Source organism: Malania oleifera, chromosome 4 (assembly GCF_029873635.1).
Source record: "Malania oleifera isolate guangnan ecotype guangnan chromosome 4, ASM2987363v1, whole genome shotgun sequence".
NCBI classification, from domain to species: domain Eukaryota; kingdom Viridiplantae; phylum Streptophyta; class Magnoliopsida; order Santalales; family Ximeniaceae; genus Malania; species Malania oleifera.
This window is the reverse complement of record NC_080420.1, coordinates 116,985,750-117,004,870: the sequence shown is the minus strand read 5'-3', so window position 1 is coordinate 117,004,870 and position 19,121 is coordinate 116,985,750. Positions and strand designations below refer to the sequence as shown.

Here is a 19,121-nt window from a genome sequence, read left to right as displayed (position 1 = left end):
ATTTATTGCAAATCATCTTTTAATATAATAAAATCACCTGACCATAAACCTAAGAGCATATTGTTTTGGGCCTCTTTAGCTTTGAAAATTTATTTTTATTCTTCTTTTTCATATTTTTAAATAATTACAAAAATATAATCTTATTTTTCAATTTTTTTAAAGAGTAAAATGATACCCTCCAGCCTTTTTTTTATACAAGTTTAGAAAATTAAAAAAATAAGATGGCATTTTCTTATTTATTTTTAAAAAATTTAAAATGAAAATAAAATTGCTTTTCACAAGAAAAACTTTTTCCATAAACTAAATATGGCCTCAAACATTTCCACCCAAAATTTAGTACAATATAGCCTATGAGTAAGAAGGGAAATGTGTTACCCCAAGGGTAGCTTAGTTGGCAGGGCGGGCTTTGGGATTTCCTTTCACGAGGTGAGCCATTCTGTGCATCCTGGGTTCGATTCCTGCGGCGAGCTCCTGAATTTACCCTCTTCGTGGGCTATGGGGTCGACTGGCATGGGGCGCAGGATTAGTCACGGTCCGTAAAAACGGACGTGGACACCCGGAGCGTAACCAAAAAAAAAAAAGAAAGGGAAATGTGTTGTAGTATATGACTTATATTTGGTGGAACACATGTACATGAAAAGTAGGCTGATGCCTAATTTATTGTTTTATTGATTGAGACGATTAACGGGTTGGGGGTGCGAGAGTGTTGCCCCCGCGATACGATACAAAGGTATTTGATAAATTTTTCTAATACCTCTATACGATTAGGGTTAATATAAATACATATAATGTAACCGTACTTTATAATAGTAAAATCTAAGTGCCGCTCCCTCCTATAGATGTAGACATATAGTTGAACCATGTTAAATCCGTATATTTTTATTGTTTTATCTTTGTATTTTTCGTGCTATTTATCATAATTGCCTCACGTTTTACAAGATGAAAGAAAATTAAAAACAAATTATTGTGCATAAAATATTATTAAGATTCCTCATTTATAAAACAACTACTTCCTAAAAAATAACAAGTTCAGTTTATATTTAAAGAGATAACTATTATTATTTTTTTATTTTTTATTTTTTTTTGAATTTCACCAGATATCCACAACCAACAGATAACTATTATTGATGATGAACTATTTAGCTAGTAATCATATTTCAAGTTTATCCCATAATTTTGAAAAATTAAATTTTGATTAATGAGCATCTTAATCACATGTATGAAGACATTCTTTTGAACTTATGAAAAAAGAAATCCTTAAAATTTCAGTTCAAATCACAATTCCTGGCTGCATTTTGTAAAGTCTTTGGAAGCTTTCGAAACTTCTCATGTACGACAAAGGCTCTATACAAAACACCGAGCAAGTACAAAATCTCACACCAGCATTACAAACAATGCATAATTTTCAGCAAAGTAAAAAGCTGAAATAGAAAGAAGCTTAAGGAAGAATTAAGATTACTTCCAAAAGTGATTGAAATTTTAATTTGCATTCACTCATTGCAGCTAGAGATGCATAGAGGAACAGTGCATGATGAAGCAATGGTTTTCAACTTCCTGGAGCAATGTAAAAATAGCTTAGATCTAGCTTGAGGAAAAAAGGGTTTCTACCAGAATACGCTACTCTAGTGTTTGGAACTTCAAATTTCGAAACTCCGATTTAAATTTTTATAAATTTTACAAAATACAGCACAAAATTATTTTTATTTTTATTTTTTTGTCCGAATACAAGACAAAAGTCCGAAACTGTGCTACCAAACACAACTTACATGTTTAAATCCAGAATGCTGAAATATGATTCGGTAAAAATTCATCCATACTACTTCAATGAGGCAGGTATCACCAGCTTTATTCAGAGTATCTGCTTTTTCAAAAAGGCAAGCTGATGGCTGTAGTCGAAGCTCACCAACACTGTCAATTGTCTTTATACAAAAACCATAGACGTACAGGTGAAGCAACGTGTTGTGAGTTGTGGAGAGTACAGAATCATCTTTCATGCTGTAAAAACTTTCACATAAAAGTGAGTAAAATTTGCTTGGCATTTCAAACCAGAAGTTGGCCCTACACAGGCACACAGCATAAATGCAACAAATCACAATACTGTTTCTCTCACTCTCTCATGCGAGTTTTTCTTTGCTTTTCATACAAAAAGCAAGGCCCTACAGCAACAGCGTAGATGCAATGAATAACAAAACATAGACAGGGAAAAGGAGAGAAGTGATGGGGGAACCTAGCAAGTAAAAAACCTAGACATTAACTAAGTCTACAGTTATGAAATAAAAATGACAAAACTTGGCACTGGAGAGATAATTGGCTTTAAAGTAAATGAACCTGAAAGCCTACCAGACCTGTAAATGGAGCAGCAGTTCACATGGTAAACACAAAGGCCAAGTTTTAAGTTCAAGTTCAAACCTATTCATCTAGGAGCTTGTATTCGTGGATTGTCTAAGCTATGCTATGTTTGTTTCGTGCAAAATCACTTCTTGGTGGAAAATAATTTTCAGTGTGGATATTTTCATGGAAAATGGACAATGCTCGTTTGTCACGTAGAATGGAAATCATTTTCCATTGTTTGGATAACAGTGGAAGATGTGATTATTGACTCTGGGAAACTTGGCCTTCACAAAATCAGAAATTGCTTTCATTTTATGAGGGCTGCTTTCTCTGTTGACCCAGGAAATCATCTACCTTGACAGCACTTTTTGGAAGACCCAAGCAAGGGAAAATGTGAAAAACACTTTCTAAAGGACCATTCTCTGTGAAACAAATAAAGCCTCAGCATGCTTCAAGCACAATGTATTAATGAATGCAATTCAACCATAACATTTATCAAACCACAAAAAGAAGGGGGGGAAGAATCAACTATGCACCTAAATTGGTAGTAGCAATGAATTGCGAAAATTTAATTAAAAAAAAAAAGGATTCTTCATTCAGCATAATAAAAATCACCAAAATATTTGAATGATATCTATGTGCTTTGTACTCCCTCTGAGAGTTACTACCACCCACGTGAAACATTCAAAATTTAGTGACACTTGAGAATGAAATAGCCCCTACTAGCTGAAATCTAGTTAAATCACATGCATAAGTAATAGTCATCTTATTTAGTGCTGCAATCAGGCCAAGCCAAGCAGAGATCTGACAATTTCAAGCTTGGCCACTAATAAATGAACTTTAAATTCAGCTTGAGCTTGGTTCATTTATTAAACGAGCATACATAAGCCTGTCCAGCTTGGCTTCTATCTCTTACCAAGCTAAGCCACAAAGCTATTAATGACATTATACAAAATTTAATTTAAAAAAAATAATTTTTCATTGGGTAAATATATAAATAAATATAGTGTTGTATGTACAATTGAAGGTGTAATTTTTTGTAGTGTCAGTTGTCAGAAAAATAATTTGGATATTTAAAATAATTTGTAATTTTAATAGGATATTGCCTGCAAATAATTTCTAGTTTATCCTTTTATAAATTGTACAAGTATAATGATTTCCAAGATCAAGCTATTAGTTAGCCTTTATGAGTTATTCATGAACAAATATATCTGTTCATTCATGAATTTGCTCAATAACCGATAAAAGAGTTCCACCTGAGTGCACTTAGGTTACATCTGGTTCATAGAATGCCAATTACGAGGAATAGAATGATGATAACAGATGGATTTGATAACTCAAAAACAAGATGTATTGCCATCATAGAATAGACCACAATACAAAAATTTTAATTAATTCATAACATGAAATAGACAAGGAATGACTAGTCCCAAATTTCACAAAGTTTTGCATGAGTGACTTTTTTTCTAAATTATTAATCTGTATACAATTTCTATTGTGTTTCATGTTATTCCATTGATTCCTAGAAATGATATTTTGTGAACATAATCTTAGTCTTTCCTCTTTCCCCACACAACTTGCTCCTAAACCTAGATAAAGGACGGTCCAACATAAAACTTGTCAGGTCTCTAATTGTTGGGATGTCTCAACAAGTGATGTATTGCACTTTCACACTATGAAAAATAGACAAGGGAGTAGTCGCCCCCAAAGACATGCCATGTCGGTGACCATGTACGATGTCCAGGGATTTGTAACGCATCATTTTGGATGTAGGTAGAAAAAAAAAAAAAAGGTAAGTCACGAGACTAAGGTAGGTTAGCAACTTGGAGCATAGAATCTTAAAAGCATAGAGATAGTTGACTCAATAAATAGGAAAAAATCAACATAATTTATTTTTAGAAACTAAGTGTGTTGGGCAAATTTTAAAAGAAATTGAAATATTAAGATTTAGATTTTGGCACAAAAGAAAACATAAGAAATAGGGTATTATTGTAGACAAAAGACCTAAAAGATAGTCCATGTTGAAAGACTGGGAAACTAAATCATAAAAATGAAGATGGTTTTAAGGCGACTGATAATAAATATTGTTCACGCTTATGCTCCTTAATAGATTCAATATTAGGTCCGTGAGCAATTCTTTCTTGGTTAGCTTTAAAAGGAAAGATTTCAAGGAATTCAGCATTTTTTGTTTCTATCATCATGTTTTGATAACACATCACTTTTATGAACTAAGAACCTACACGTTGCACTATAGTTTGCACATCCAATAAAATACAATCAGAGGTTGTAGATCCAGTTTTTTTAATTCTGGATTCAGGCAACCCCACATTATAATGTATTTTAAATTAGGATTATATCCCTTCCATAATTCATAAGGTGCCTTTCTAGTTTCTTATAAGAAGTTTCTATTTTGCAGGTGACATGCAGAAAGTACCATTTCCTCCATTGTTGGATGCTCCAAAACTTATTAGCATAGAGTTCTTCATTCCTTTTAGTGCTCTATTTTCCTTTCTGCAACTCCATTAGATTCACGTGAGGTGTGACTTCGCCATATTATTCCTTACTTTTTGAATTTTTCATTAAGCATTTTAGATTCTCTATCAAACCTAAGTCATTTAATTTGCACATTTAGTTGATTCTCAACTTTATTCTTTTATTTCATAAACATTGCAACTACCACATCTTTGTTTCTTAGAAGGCATGCTCTAGTGTGTCTAGAAAAGTTGAAAAAATAATAATAATAAATAATAATAATAATAATAATAATAACTACATAATATCTCTTTTCCTTTAGTCATAGTTTGTTCTGTGTTACCTAAACACGAATTAAGTTCAACAATTCACTTTCTCTATCTACAGATTCTTTCGAGTTGTTTTAGTTTTAGCACAGATTTCACACTTGTGCATATTTCAATTTAAAAAGAGAAAGAAATCAAACTACTTTCTATCATTTTCTTTATGTGCAGTAAACCAATGTGCCCTAGTCTACCATGCTATAAATCAATACAATCGACCATATAGGCAAAAGAAATAGATGCTTCGTCCATAACTTCAATACATTCAAAATGAAAAGACCATGACTACAATACTCCTTTACCACAAACATATTATGCAAATGGGACATTTGCTCCAACCTTCCCAAGAAGCCAATAAAAAATCTAGAGAAGTTCAAAAGTCACAAAGGTAAAATATGAGCCAAACACTAAAAGGCAACAGACCAAGAAGCAAAACCCTAACTATATGGGCAACCAAGAATGAAAACCAAAGGCTTAGGCTTTTGAAATATGAATTCAACACTCAAAAATCAAAAAATCCTACAGTTATATTTTACCATTCAATCATTAGCTGTTTACTAACACCAAAAGTAGCAATGAATGTCAAAAGAAATATAATTAAAAAATATCTCCAAATCTTTGATGATATATTCACTAAGTGCCACTATGAAAATTACCAGGACCTGCATGAACATTCAAAAAAGGATTTCATTATCCCCTATTCACACCTTGCTATGAATTATTTCACACATATAGCCCCTGCTAAATGAAGCATTGTCATATTACATGCACAAATTACAGTTATCTGTTAAATCATGATATACATTGTTGGTCCACATCCTAACAAGTAACAGCTCAGCCATTTAAATAAAGTGGTAATCTAACATGGTATCAAACCTGATTACTAGGAGGTCATGGGTTCTAGTCTTGTTGCCTGTGTTTATTGTGTGGTGTTTAAAAAATTATTGCATTCCCTTTAACAGGTGTTATTTACCGTCTGTTTACCCATCCACGTGCTATTGGGCTGCACATGCAGGGGAATGCTAAAGCTTAAACATCATTGGCCCATAAACTAACAGTTTAAGCTTTTAGGTAAAGTGGTAATCTAACATTGTCTAGTTGTCATATTTTAAAAAATTACTACCTAAATATTGTAAAACATGCAACACTATTAACTTTTTATCATCTCTCTGTATTCACCCTCTCAATTATTTGTTTGACGCCAATAGGCTGAGAACTGTTCCAAAGCAATGCATATTCAGACCACATACTCAAAAGGTTGGATGCAGAGCACCTCTAATCATAAATTTTCTTTCCAACAATCAAGAAATCAGACAAGGAGCTTTAACCCAGTAAATGAAAGAAAAAAATATTTGAAATTATATGAAATAAAAAACATAAGCAAACAAAGAAAACCATCGAAAGACACATGCACTTACAAGAAAGGAAAGAGAACCAGCAGTCTATCCACTCCCCTAAAGGAATCAAGACAAAGCAATTCATCAGGGTTATTGTTCCTCGTAATATGGAGGTGTTGCCTGAACACACAGCTCATTCTCAACCCCTTCATCATCATCATTGTCATCATCACCACCCTCATCTAAATCCACCCAATTACTGGGATGACGCTGTGTGAGACCATGATCATTAACTTCTGTTGTAACTGAAAGCAACAAAATGAACAAATATTAGTTATGCAGGAGTAAAATTTATGTGAGGGTAACCCAAATTTACTAGCTTTTTGACTAACCTTGGGGTGCTTGTGCAGGAGAGCAGCTAAGACACTTAGTCAAGGAAAGTACTTGTCACTATTTCCAGGCAAACTTTGCATTGATTTCAATATTTAACAGGATGCACAAGAGGTTGTTCTAACCACCTTAGAAAAAGATTAGGTTCCAGAGAAGTACTTGTCGCCATTTACTCTACCTGACCAAAGGATATGTGTTTTTTTATTACCAATCCTAATACATTAAAATAAACTTCACATGAGCGTTGCTGTCTCACATTGTGCAGGGCACATGGTTTACCAGATGCCCGTGTTTCCCTGTTTTCTTTCTTTTCTTTTCCTTTCTTTTTCTTTCTTAAAATAAAATAGAAAAGGAAAGAAATAGAGAAAGCTGTGTCCAAATCACAAAATGAGGTTGTACGCTATAATGATTCAATAATTGTATGACACACTATATATGAATTTGGATTTAAAGAAGTTATTTTTTATAGTAAAATAAGTTTCGCATTAACAAATACCTCCCCTCAACCCCCCAAGGGCCAAGTCACTTGGTATATGCCCATTAAATAAAACACCATAAAGAAAACTTCAAGAAGAATCACAATAAGTGAGCCAAAACACCAAAAATGTAGTGGAAAGGTCATTTTTCCTGTATCAATCCAAATTATCTTAACTCCCTCAAAAGCCATCATATTCCTCTCTCACTCCAAACAATCCATAAGATCGCCAAAGGAATGGTGCCCCAGCCTTGTTTTTTGCCTCTGCACTTAGAACCCCTCCATGCAAAGAGCTCCTCCACTTTTTTTTTCCCAAAGTAACCGATTGGACCCCTGGTGTTGCACAAACAAAGCTTCAAAGCATTCTTGCTCAACTGCAATGGAGAAGTGGCACGCCCATTCCCCTTGGTTCTTGCAAAAGAAAACATCAACTGCCCAGAAATGTCCCCTATTTACATTAACTGTCAAAGGATATACTTCTTTCCATGTGGCCTCCCAAACAAAAAAGATACCTCAAAGAGGCTTCTAGTTTTCCAAGTTGTTTTCGATGGAGAAGTCCCCCTGCCAATTGCTTCCTCATAATCCACCAATTTCTTGTACTAAGATCAGTTTGTGAAAACTAAGACTGGTCTTTGAACTTGAAAGGCAACTAAATAACCAGGTTACTGGTTGAACTATTAATCCGGTGATCAGACTAGGGAGTCAAGCATTTTAATTTCATTTTAAATAAATTTTTATATATGTTTTATATTAAACATATTTTATATATTTTTGTACACTTTTACTAATGTTTTTAATTTCTATACTTACAAATATATTTGGATATATTTTATATAAAATATTAAACATATTTTATATATTTGTGTACACTTTTACTTATGTTTTTAATTTTTGTACTTATAAATATATTTGGATATATTTTATATACTTTATAGGGAAAACAACACACATGCACATAAAGAATAAATTATTTTTCCGGCTATTTTTAGATAACAAAAAAAATAAGTTAAAAATTCAATAGTTTCAAGAAAAAGAGGACTAGACATCCTCTGCAAAGGCAAGACAAAATCAGACTATTTTTTACCATTATTATGGAAGTATTTATAATTGGACTGCACCACAGCTTCACATATACATGTATATCCTGTTGTAAACACTTCAGTTAAATATATTGATGATCTTATCCTTGATATCCATAAAATCTGATGCCATGTGAGACAGGCTTTGATTAGAATTTTCATCCTATAATGGGATTCTTAATTCAACAACTGAAATTCACAATTCAGCTTGGGGTTGTTTTGAATCCAGTTTCTTAGTGCAACCTGAATAGTGAACGTCCAGCTCATTCTAACCAACTAGTCCATTCTGGGTGTTAAAACCATGATTAAAACTTTATGGAACACTCTACTGCTCAAAAGCATCCACCTAATGTTTACCTTTCATTAAGGCCTCAAGGGTGAAAAGCATTCTTGGTGTAGCTTCCTCTTCCTAATCAATCGGTTCACTTCTAAGGATTTGATTCCAATGCAGATGATCTCCATTGACAAGCAGTCATTAACAATGTCATTCTTGTTTGAAGCCAACTAAAGTGCATAGGGAAGTAATCTTTTAGGGGGGGTGCAACACTAAAGCATCATTCCAAAAGAGAAATGCAAATGTTGAAAACAATATAAGAGAGTAACCCTCCCGTCCTTTCTTAATATGGCCCCAAAATTCCACTCCATAAGGTTTCCTACTCTCCCAAGAAAGCCACCAATTATGTCCCTCTACTTATTTTGCTGCTAACAAAGCTCCTCGAAAAGTCTCCTTCTCTAGCATGAATTTACAAAGCCATTTGCCAAAGAGGGCTTTACAAGTGCCAAGTTTTTTACACCCGAAAACAACATCGCTAAACAATTAATGTGATGATTACTAATTCACTAAGTGAAACTTAAACTCCTCCCCACTACTACCGCAAAAGAACCCCTTCTGAGCGTCGTCAAGTCTTCTCACCAAAAAATAAAGAATAGGGAACATAGAAATGAAATAAATAGGCAATTTCAGAAAAGGTTCAGACATGAAATAACCAGGAAATTTATAAGAGTACTATGGATAAGCTTGAATTTCCCTCCTTTAGATAAGTAACTCTATAGTTAGATACCTTGAACATGGGCGCAGGGACAGGATAAGCCACTTAACTGGGAATGCATTATGAGGTAACTAGGCCTAGTTATTTCGCTATTCCAGGTCATGGGACACTTTGAAGCATTTACTCAAATCACTGACTAAACATTCTGTTAAGTCTTGATTACATTGTTGGCCCATAACCTAATAGCTTAAGCTTTTAGGTAAAGTGGTTAATCTAACAATGTAACAGAGCTGACAGAGCTGGTTTCCAGGAGGTCCTGGGTTCTAGTCTTGTTGTCCGCCTTTAATGTTTGTTAAATATATATTGTCCCCAATATGGGTGTTACTCGTTGTTTGTTTATCTCTCCATGTGCTATTGAGCTGCACATGTGGGGGAGTGCTAAGGCTTGATAAAAATTTTTGGCCCACAACCTAATAGCTTAAGCTTTCAGGTAAAATGGTAATCCAACACATTTAAAGTGGCATTATGAAGTTTGCATTAAATAAAATATGACAAATCACTTAATTGCTATTTATTTTATCTATAACTATTTGACGAGCCAATTTGCTTACAATATTTATTCTTTCTTATATTTATTCATATCTTTTTTTCCATTGAATATATTTAAAGAGATAGGGCAGCCACTATTGGCATGGAAACATAAAAAGCACCACAAATCAAGAGCAGGGCCACAATGGTACCATGGTCAATATGGGAATCCTGATAACTATAGCTTTGTTTGCACTTCTTGATGCTCCATTACTCCTTTATTTCCTTGTAGTAAGACCCTACTGGAGGCTTCAAGGATGAAATATGGAGAAGTCTTGGATCATACAAAAGAATAATCTCACTTTTCCCCAGGTTCATTTAAGCCATAACATAACCTCAAAAACCAAAAGTATCATCAAGATTAAGATTTCACTAAGAGCTGGCATCCCAAAAAATTATGATTTCATTTGCAAAGAAGTGAGACACTATAAGAAGAAGAAGAAGAAGAAGAAGGCACCAAAATCCACATGGCTAAGGAAATGCACTCCTTTATCCATGTTCTCCACAAGGCACCAAAATTCAAAATGTGGATTTGTCTCCCTCTCCACAAAAGCATGTGGCGCTTTCCCCTCAGCCTACTTACCACCCCTTTAAGCTTTCTTAAACCTTTGCCACCTACTCAAAAACATTCCTGAGTAAGCTAAAAGGTAGAAAATCTCTGTAGCTTTGGCGTCAGTCTTGTTAGAAATCAAAGCAATGAAAGTATTCAGGCTAGGAAAACAAAATTTCCATGAATGTAAAATCCATTAACATATCTTCGCTCATAGCATCCTAATGATCAGAAGAAAAGTCATAGGCATTCCATCTAGGCCTGGAGATTTATCTCCACAAAGATCTTTGACAGCTTTCAAAATTTCTTCCTCTTCAGGGGGAGCATCCAACCCCTCAGCCATCTTTTTATCTAAAGCATAAAATTGCAAGCATTTGCATATTTGTAATCAAAACCTTCTTTAAAAAGCTTCCCATAGACAGCTTGGATTCTTCTTTTCTTAACTTATTTTCATAGACTAAAGCGTTCCAATTGATCGATACTGGCCCCATAAAAATGTTGAATCTCCCATGATCATTAGGCAACTCCGTATAAAAAAAAAAAGGACCTCAGTATTCTTAGTGGCGTATCCTATGTGCTTTGAACTTTTGTCCCCAAGAGATTTCTCTCAAGTTTGGCTACCTTCTCATTTCATGTGTTTCCTTCTGTAATAATGTGATGTAACAGTAATAAGGTTTTCCCACAATCATTTATAGCATCCACTTTCTCCAAGTAATAAATGTATATGCAGTGAGATCTAGAAGGAAATGTCAACTCATAGACCCTTATATTGTATATTCTTTATACAAAGAATTCTTTAATAACAACATTTTTTATTTACAAAAAGAAACTAAACAATAAAGACTATTACCCATGCAATGTAGGGGCTCACTGCATGACACCCATCACTATCACCCCACCTCTACTTATTTTCCTCTGTGGAACGCATGCCTCCCCCACCCTATTTTAATTCACTGAAAATTGGACCCACCTCTTCATCTCACATGCTACATTGCAAGAAAATTGAAGTGCCATCTGGAAACTCAATGGAGCTCAAACATAACCCCTTTTAATATATAGTGCATAGCTTTTAACAGAAATAATCCCATTAAGATTGTAAGGTAGAACGCCTGGGCCATTTTCAAAATTTAGCAAATCCCTTGACAATCAACCCAAAGGCAAATGCTTCGCAACTCAAAGTGCAATGCACACACTCCACACTTAGACTTTGAGCTAATGTATGAGGCTTGAGATAAGGCACAAGTAAAAGAAAGGTTCACAATTAAACTAGATATTCAAAACTCACAGAAGCATTTCTTTTTGTCTTAATAATAAGATATTAAAAAAACAATTAAACCATAAATCAGGGGGAAAATACATTGGAATGAAAATATTAACTCATGCCTTCTCAATCAAAATGCTACATGCTCATCAAGTTTCATCAAGCCATCCAATAGAGTACTAGAAGTTCATGATTTTGACTGTTTCATAAATAGGCATAACCCTACATCTAGACTTGGCTTACAACTGTGAGTTTAGGGGCTACCCTATAACATGTATAAGTAAGCTATTCTTACCCCAAATAAGAAGAGATAAACCAAAAAAATAAATAAATAAGTATTATTTACTAAGAAATTCGGAATTAGGACTTTAAAGCTTTCAGTCAGGTACTTTGTGAGTTTAAACAATAGCAACACATATGTGAGCTAGTCTTACCCCCCAACATAAGAAAAGATCAAACAAAGAAAAAATGTAAATATTATTTAATAAGCAATTAGGACTCTAAAGCTCAGAGTCTAGTCTCTGTGAGTTTAGAGACTAGCCCATAACACTTAAATATGCTTCTCTTGCCCATGAAATAAGAAAAGATAAAGTAGAGAAAAAAATCCAAGTGTTGCTTAATAAGCAATTAGGACACAGAGGTGTTCACCTAAATGACTGTAACATTTAGAGTAATTAAGCAAGAAAAAAAAATTAGGATACAAATCAGCGCCACCAGGCACATTTCCTCTAGCAGATCCAGCCTTTGAAATTTGCATTGTGCTAATCCTCTCGATTTCCCCTTGTGCAACAGCTGTTGGATTTCTTTCACCTCGAACCTGCCTCCCTTCAGCACCGCTATTGCTTTTGGCTGCACTCCCTGTTTCAGGTTTAAGTAATTAAGAACATGGATGCAAAATATCAACACAGCAACTAAACAAAGAACAAGCAGTCACCTGAAAGTTCAGACCAAATTCTGGTGTGATCAGAAGGATGCTCAGAAACATTCACCCCTGGCCTCTCTTCTTGTGCTTGGGACCCTCTCCCATGATTAGCCTGATCATGCACTATGCCAGCCACTGGTGGATGTTCCAAGGGATTTCCTTCATGCAGCTGAGACACAAGCATGGTTGCAAGAACAAGTGCAGCATCAAAGTTTGAACTAGATCCATCGTCGAGACCAAATTTTGGTGCCATTAGAATAGGTCTGTACTCAATGCAAGTTTAATCAAGATCAAAATCGTGTTCCATATGCAATATAACTTGCATCCAAACAATAAGAAAACAGGTAAGTAATTATATGTTACCTATTAACAATCCAACATAACCTTGATACAACAAATTCCGCTCTTTAAAGATAAAAAAAAATTAACAATCTCCTAGTCAGAATCCATGTATATCTTCAACACTGAGAAATAAGATAGCTTAGTGGATGGATAAATTCACATTAAACATGTCGTAAAATGTCACCTATCACTAAGAGGCACCATTACAGGTTGCTAACCAACAAGTTTAAACTTATGACTGACTTGGAGATGCAACACTAGCAACCATCTGAATTATAACATGAATTTAAATTTTAAAGTTCTTACTCTCTGTGTGTGTTTAAGAGAGAGAGAGAGAGAGAGAGAGAGGGATAGGTCAGGCGAGGAGTTAGATTCATATTCTAAACACACTTTTTTATCTTGCAGTACAAATTTTAATCATAACGTATTAAATCCAGAAAATTTCACCACAAATTTATAATTTTTTGGGTTGATTACCTTGTCTGTACAAGGAGAAGTTCAGAAAAAAGATTAAACGTGCAAAAAAGATTTTCCTTCTTGGTTGTTTCACTTAAAGATGATTACATATTAGAGAGATCTTCCATATCTGAACCTAATTATCTATGTGATCCAAAAGTTGAAATATCATGGAGGTTTTATTGGTTGATTCCTAACAATAATTGACCGCATTTTTGCCTTCATTTTTCATCCAAAAAATAACATTGAAGACAGATTACAATAGATTTTAGGAAATCTGGTTCAAAGGACTTTCCTATGTGTTTCTTTCAAAATGCAACAGTATACTCTGCTTAGGTCTGGCCTTATAATAGCCATAGGATCCATGGATCAAAAAGATAAACTATCCACTTGATTCTGACGCTGACAGCATAAACATGGAGATGGTTTTGATAATACGTAGTTGTGCTTATCAGTTTTGGACATTTTAAGTGCATGAATGGAATAGACAGTAACAAAGTTTAATGCAGTGATGCAATAGGACAGAGACTTAATTCCTATAATGCACTTTCAAAAGGAAAAATCATTTCCCCGTCTTCTTGAACTTGAAGCATGTGCATTTTGATTTTTCTTTTTTTATTTTTTTTAATTTCAAGTATGTGCTATGCTGAATTTTCACTAGGAAAAATTATTTTGCCCATGTAGGAGCATTTTGATTTCCCTAATCTTTTTTATGAGCTTTAGAGGAATTTTGTCCACCACAGTATAGCAGACAATACAACTGTCTAGCTGATACAATGTTGTGTTTGTGATTCACTGATATACGGCGAAAACCCACAATTTGATGGTGGGCCTACAGTAATAGCATTTATGTTGACCAGGACCTAGTGATCCTTCGTAGGTTCTTCCTTTCATGGAAATAGCCTTCAGAACACATTTTCTGCATTCCACAGAGTTTGGGCCATCCACAAAATATTATTCAAGGAAAAGAGCCTCCATGCTCAACGGCTTTCACTTTGGCAAGCAGAAGTCATTTTCAAAACTCAATAAACATATTTTTCACAGGAAAAAACAAACAGAATAACTTCCTGTCTTTTATCCAGACATCTGAAAAACCTCAATATTTTCCAGGAAAAATTATTTTCTGTCAAAGTTAATTCTGTTAAGAGGTGATTTTCCATGAAAGGAATGGAGCCTAAATCGGTATGACTTTCAGTTAGCTTGCTGCCTCCTATAATGTGCCCTTAACCCCTCCTTCCCCACTCCACCTCTTCTGCAATAGACAGTTGAAGGTGGACATGATTTACAAATAGAACAACACAGAAATAAAAATGAAAATAAAAAACTCAATGGCATATGTATCAGATAAGTAACTTACTCGCCAGCTTTCTCAAAAAATAAGTGAATGTCAACTTCACATCCTTCACAGAAAGAAAGAAATGCCTGCAAATTGAAAACAAATAAAGAAATCTACATTGCAGGCTTCACTAAAAAAAAAAAAACGAAGGCATTGCACAATCCCAAAATACAAAGCAGATGTTTATCAAAACTGTTGCACAATTGAATTCTGACGCCTGGGCACTCACTGATGTTAAGAAGACTATTTGACTAGGAAACAATATTCCGCAGCATATAATAGGCAGGTTGATCATGAATAATGGAGATAGGGTTTCTTTGAGTTAGTTTCCAAGCCCTTTTAAGCAGACTAATCCATGTCTTCCAGAAAAGACATAACCTTTTGCAAAGCAATCAAATAACTGCCATTTTAAATTTGAAGTTTTAATTAATTTGTAATGGGCAAAATATTAACAGATAATTAATCTTTTTCACACATCTAATTGCCAAGTGCCAAGTCTTTGGATATTAAATATATATATCCTAGGAGCCTGTATACAATACAAATGTATATCAACTCATAAGTGGAGAGAGGACCCATCACCCAAGTATACACAGCCTGGAAAACTTTCTCCAGCTTCCTGCCTGAGGCAAGACTCCAATTTCTTATTTTGAGACTCCGCAACAATAACTATATATATATTATATAATAAACCAACCCACATGATTGCATAACATTGACATGACAGCATCCACAGGATGACAAGGCTGATCAGTTGAGAAAAGGGGATGCTAAGTTTGATTATGTCCACCAAATGATAAAGAAGGCTCAAAAGAATTAGAGTGTTGCCTCATATACCTTCAATTCCTTCACACCAAATGTTACATCTACAGGATCTCCTGTGTGGGTATACTGCACAAACTCTTCTGTAGGATCTATCCACAGCTGAGTGTGTAGTGAGGAGTCATTCTCTGTAATTGAAAAATATAAAATAAATTGACTTTTTCAACAAATTTCCCCAGGAGAAAGGGGTTATAACAGTCCTATTCTACCTTTGGTGGGATCTATATAACTTCTAAGTTCAACAGCTTTCCCACCAATTTCACTTGCAGCATCAGAAGGTAAAGATGTGGGTTCTGTTGCAATGATTGTGATTTCTTGAAGGGATGACTGAAAATTAGCTAGCAATCTGTTGAGATCACGGGGCCTCACTACCAAACTGCTTGGGAATCTTGTCCTGTCAAGAGAAAGATGTTGTATGTCGGGCTCAACATTGCAAGTAATCCAATAGATTTTTCTCATTCCTGCACAATTTTGTTAGGAGTTTGTCTCAGTGAACATTAATAAAGCATGTGGAAACAATCAGTCGCGCCACATGCACCTTGTGGAAAAAAACTACTTCGCCCTAATTGCTCCCTTTGGATAACAGATAAGAAATGTAAAAGGGCACATTACCACTGTAGCATTCCAAAGTCCATTGCACTTTCGATGCATCGGGATTGGGTAATTGCACGCTCAAATGATCAATACTTGAAATGGGTGTCCTAAGAACAGAACAAATGGCCTACATGCATCTAGTCAGAGAAAAGTTTATTTTGCATGATCAAGTTTTTTTCTTCTCTTTTTTTTCCTTCTGTGAGTCTCCGCAACCAAATAAAACCGACAATGTATATGGAGGTTAAAAAAAATTAAAAAATAAAAGCATACCTTCAAAAGAACGCTAAATTGCACTTGAGTGCCAGAAATTGTGCACAGATCAAAGAAATTAGGCTTAAATGTAATAGATTTATAAGCAGACCTTGATGAATTGAGAGTGTGAAAAGCAAGCTGCAGGTGAAAACGAGTCAGTGTACATATTAGCCTTGTGCAAATAGATTCGCTACAAAAATTAACATCAAAAACCCAGTGTTGTTATTTTCTTCTTCAACAAAGTTTTGTAGCTGAGAAGACAATGTGATTAAAAAGTGAAAAATAGAAGACCAGGATTCTTATTGCTAAAGAGCCAAATAAACAGGAAGCAGTACTCTTAATTTATCCCCAACATGATCATTTGTCTTACTGCATGAACTACGCAGGGAAGGATGACCTGTGAATTGGGGGGAGAGGGGGAGGAATTGAAGGCAGACCAAGTTTCTCAAAATGCAAGCACTATGCTTCTGCGAAGCCTTTCGATATTATTTTCTTTCATTTTCCTCCATTAACTTGGCAACTTACAATCCTAATGACCTCCAGCCGTACCATATGTTATTGCTTACTCCCTTGTTCTTCGTATCAAATAACACGCGCATACACCAAAATCCACAGAAAATTTCACAATCCAAAGAAACAATCCTATACAAATCATGGCATGTGCTTTCCTCAAAAGCCCTAGAAGCACGAGTGCAAAACCCTAACTAACAAATTACAAGCATATCTAAGCTCAGATATGGAAAGCACATCCACAAAATGATACCAGAGCTATAGTTAATCATACAATATAATAACGCAACCAAACAAACAGTCGTTTATCAGACCAACGAAGCTGGAATTCCGCGCGCCATTAGAAACAAAATTCACTTAATTGTTGAATTGACTAGCTAATTGCTTGAATGCGAACAACAGTGGCGTGATGAACTAGTTGATGAGGTATAAATTGATGGTGGGTCGATTCAACTTCAATCAGAGAGAGAAATGTGTGTGTACGCGCGTGCGAGTGTGTGTGTGTGAGAGAGAGAGAGAGAGAGAGAGAGGGAGAGAGAGAGTGGGAGAGAGAGAGGTACCTGAGAAGGAGAAGCTTGGATGACAAGCTCGTTTCCGACGCGTGCAAGGCACGTGATAGAGCGAGCAAAGGTTTTCAGAGCGTTCCCGCTCAAGCTGAACTCCATTTCTGCAACTATCCCCTCTCTCTCTCTCTCTGCGTGTATGAGTTAGGCACCTGGCGGGAAAGCCCCCCATGGAAGAGGGAAGCCGGTAAACACGTGCCGCAGCAACGCACGTGAGAACTTGGGCTTTTGTTGGCGAGTTTTTTCATTTTTTGGTTTTTTTTATATTAAAATATTAAATAACAGTTGGGGGAGAACTTTATTTCCCTTGCAATGCCTACAAAATGTAATTTTTTTTTATTATAATTATTTGGATCTATAGATGCTGATTTTAATTTATTTCATTGAATGAAAACAAATGTTGAAAAGAACACAATTTGAATAAAAAATTTTATTTTCAACTTTTTGGGAATATATGAGCTCATATATTATTGTAAAAATTTTGACAAATTGTAGTAACTCGAACCCAAAAAAAATAAAATAAAAATGAATAAAAGAAAAAAGAAAAATAAAAAAAAGGAAAATATAATTTAAAAAATAACATCGAGCAGGGACTCGTCGACGAATTAGTTCTCCTCGTCGACGAACGTCCTTCTGGGTTTCGTCAACGAGTACACGTCTCTTGTTGACGATGAATTACCGAAAGTAAGGAAAATTCAGGTTTTTAAACGTTTCGTTGATGAACATGATGACTTTGGCAACAAATGTTCTTCTTGGTTTCGTCAATGAGCCTTTTAAACTCGTCGAAGAAAGCCCAATTATAAAAAGACCTTAGATCTTTTTTCTGAAAATTCTCTCTCCTCTCTCGTTTTCTCTTTCTAGGTTTCGGTTTCCCTACCTTCTTTCTTCAAATTCGGCCCAGATTTAGCCCAATTCGACGATCAAAAACCACCATAGGGTTCCTAAGAAGATTCTCTGCAACTTAAACAGAACAGTTTTTCAATTTGGGATTCCGGGGCACCACTCCAAAATCAAGGTAAGTAAAATATCTTTTAATATTAAATTAAGTATTGGGAGTGTGTGGGTCTAGGAGATGTTAAATGATAAATATCCTGAGGTTAAACTAATTAAGTTAGGATTTTTGGAATACTTGGTTTCGTTTTTTATTCGATTTGGGCATAATATTCGAGGAATAGGTGAAGGGAATTAATTATAGCAGGTTTTACTAAGTTTGAACTGGTTAAATTCGATTATACAAATTTATATATTTAGGTATGATTTTCTGAACATTTTAGGCATTTGGAAAAATAATGATTTTTGATATATATTATATATGGGAGAAATTGTGTGGCATGAATATAACTTTCATAAATTAACTGGTTGCGAATACTGGCTGTTGTGAATATTGATTGGTAATAAATACTAACTATTTGTGGATATTGGCTGGTTGTAGATACAGTTTATCTGTAAACATAGATTGGTTGCGAATACTGACTACTTGTGATTTCCGTGTGATGAATAATTTGATGTGTGAATGGGTTATTTTGTAT

General features: G+C 34.9%; 1 protein-coding gene across 6 annotated transcripts; it reads right to left on the bottom strand.

The window, feature by feature from the left end:
• Positions 1-1,642: 1,642 nt before the first annotated feature.
• LOC131154293 (uncharacterized) lies at positions 1,643-17,799 on the bottom strand. 6 transcript variants are annotated; one of them, XR_009136407.1, is made up of 11 exons: positions 17,590-17,799; positions 16,538-16,657; positions 16,286-16,394; positions 15,883-16,134; positions 15,689-15,801; positions 14,873-14,937; positions 12,730-12,980; positions 12,497-12,653; positions 6,856-6,881; positions 6,545-6,768; positions 1,643-1,995 (listed from the first exon to the last, which is right to left on the bottom strand). XR_009136407.1 is itself a non-coding variant. In XM_058106973.1 (10 exons), the coding sequence occupies exons 1-10, from the start codon at positions 17,692-17,694 to the stop codon at positions 6,614-6,616; spliced, it is 1,353 nt and encodes a 450-aa protein (XP_057962956.1). In that variant the 5' UTR covers positions 17,695-17,772; the 3' UTR covers positions 6,374-6,613. The 6 variants fall into 6 exon arrangements, 2 of the variants coding, with proteins under 2 accessions (XP_057962956.1, XP_057962957.1); XR_009136408.1 differs by having other exon boundaries at positions 1,643-2,004; positions 17,590-17,772; XR_009136409.1 differs by lacking the exon at positions 1,643-1,995 and adding an exon at positions 2,072-2,156 and having other exon boundaries at positions 17,590-17,772.
• Positions 17,800-19,121: the final 1,322 nt, after the last annotated feature.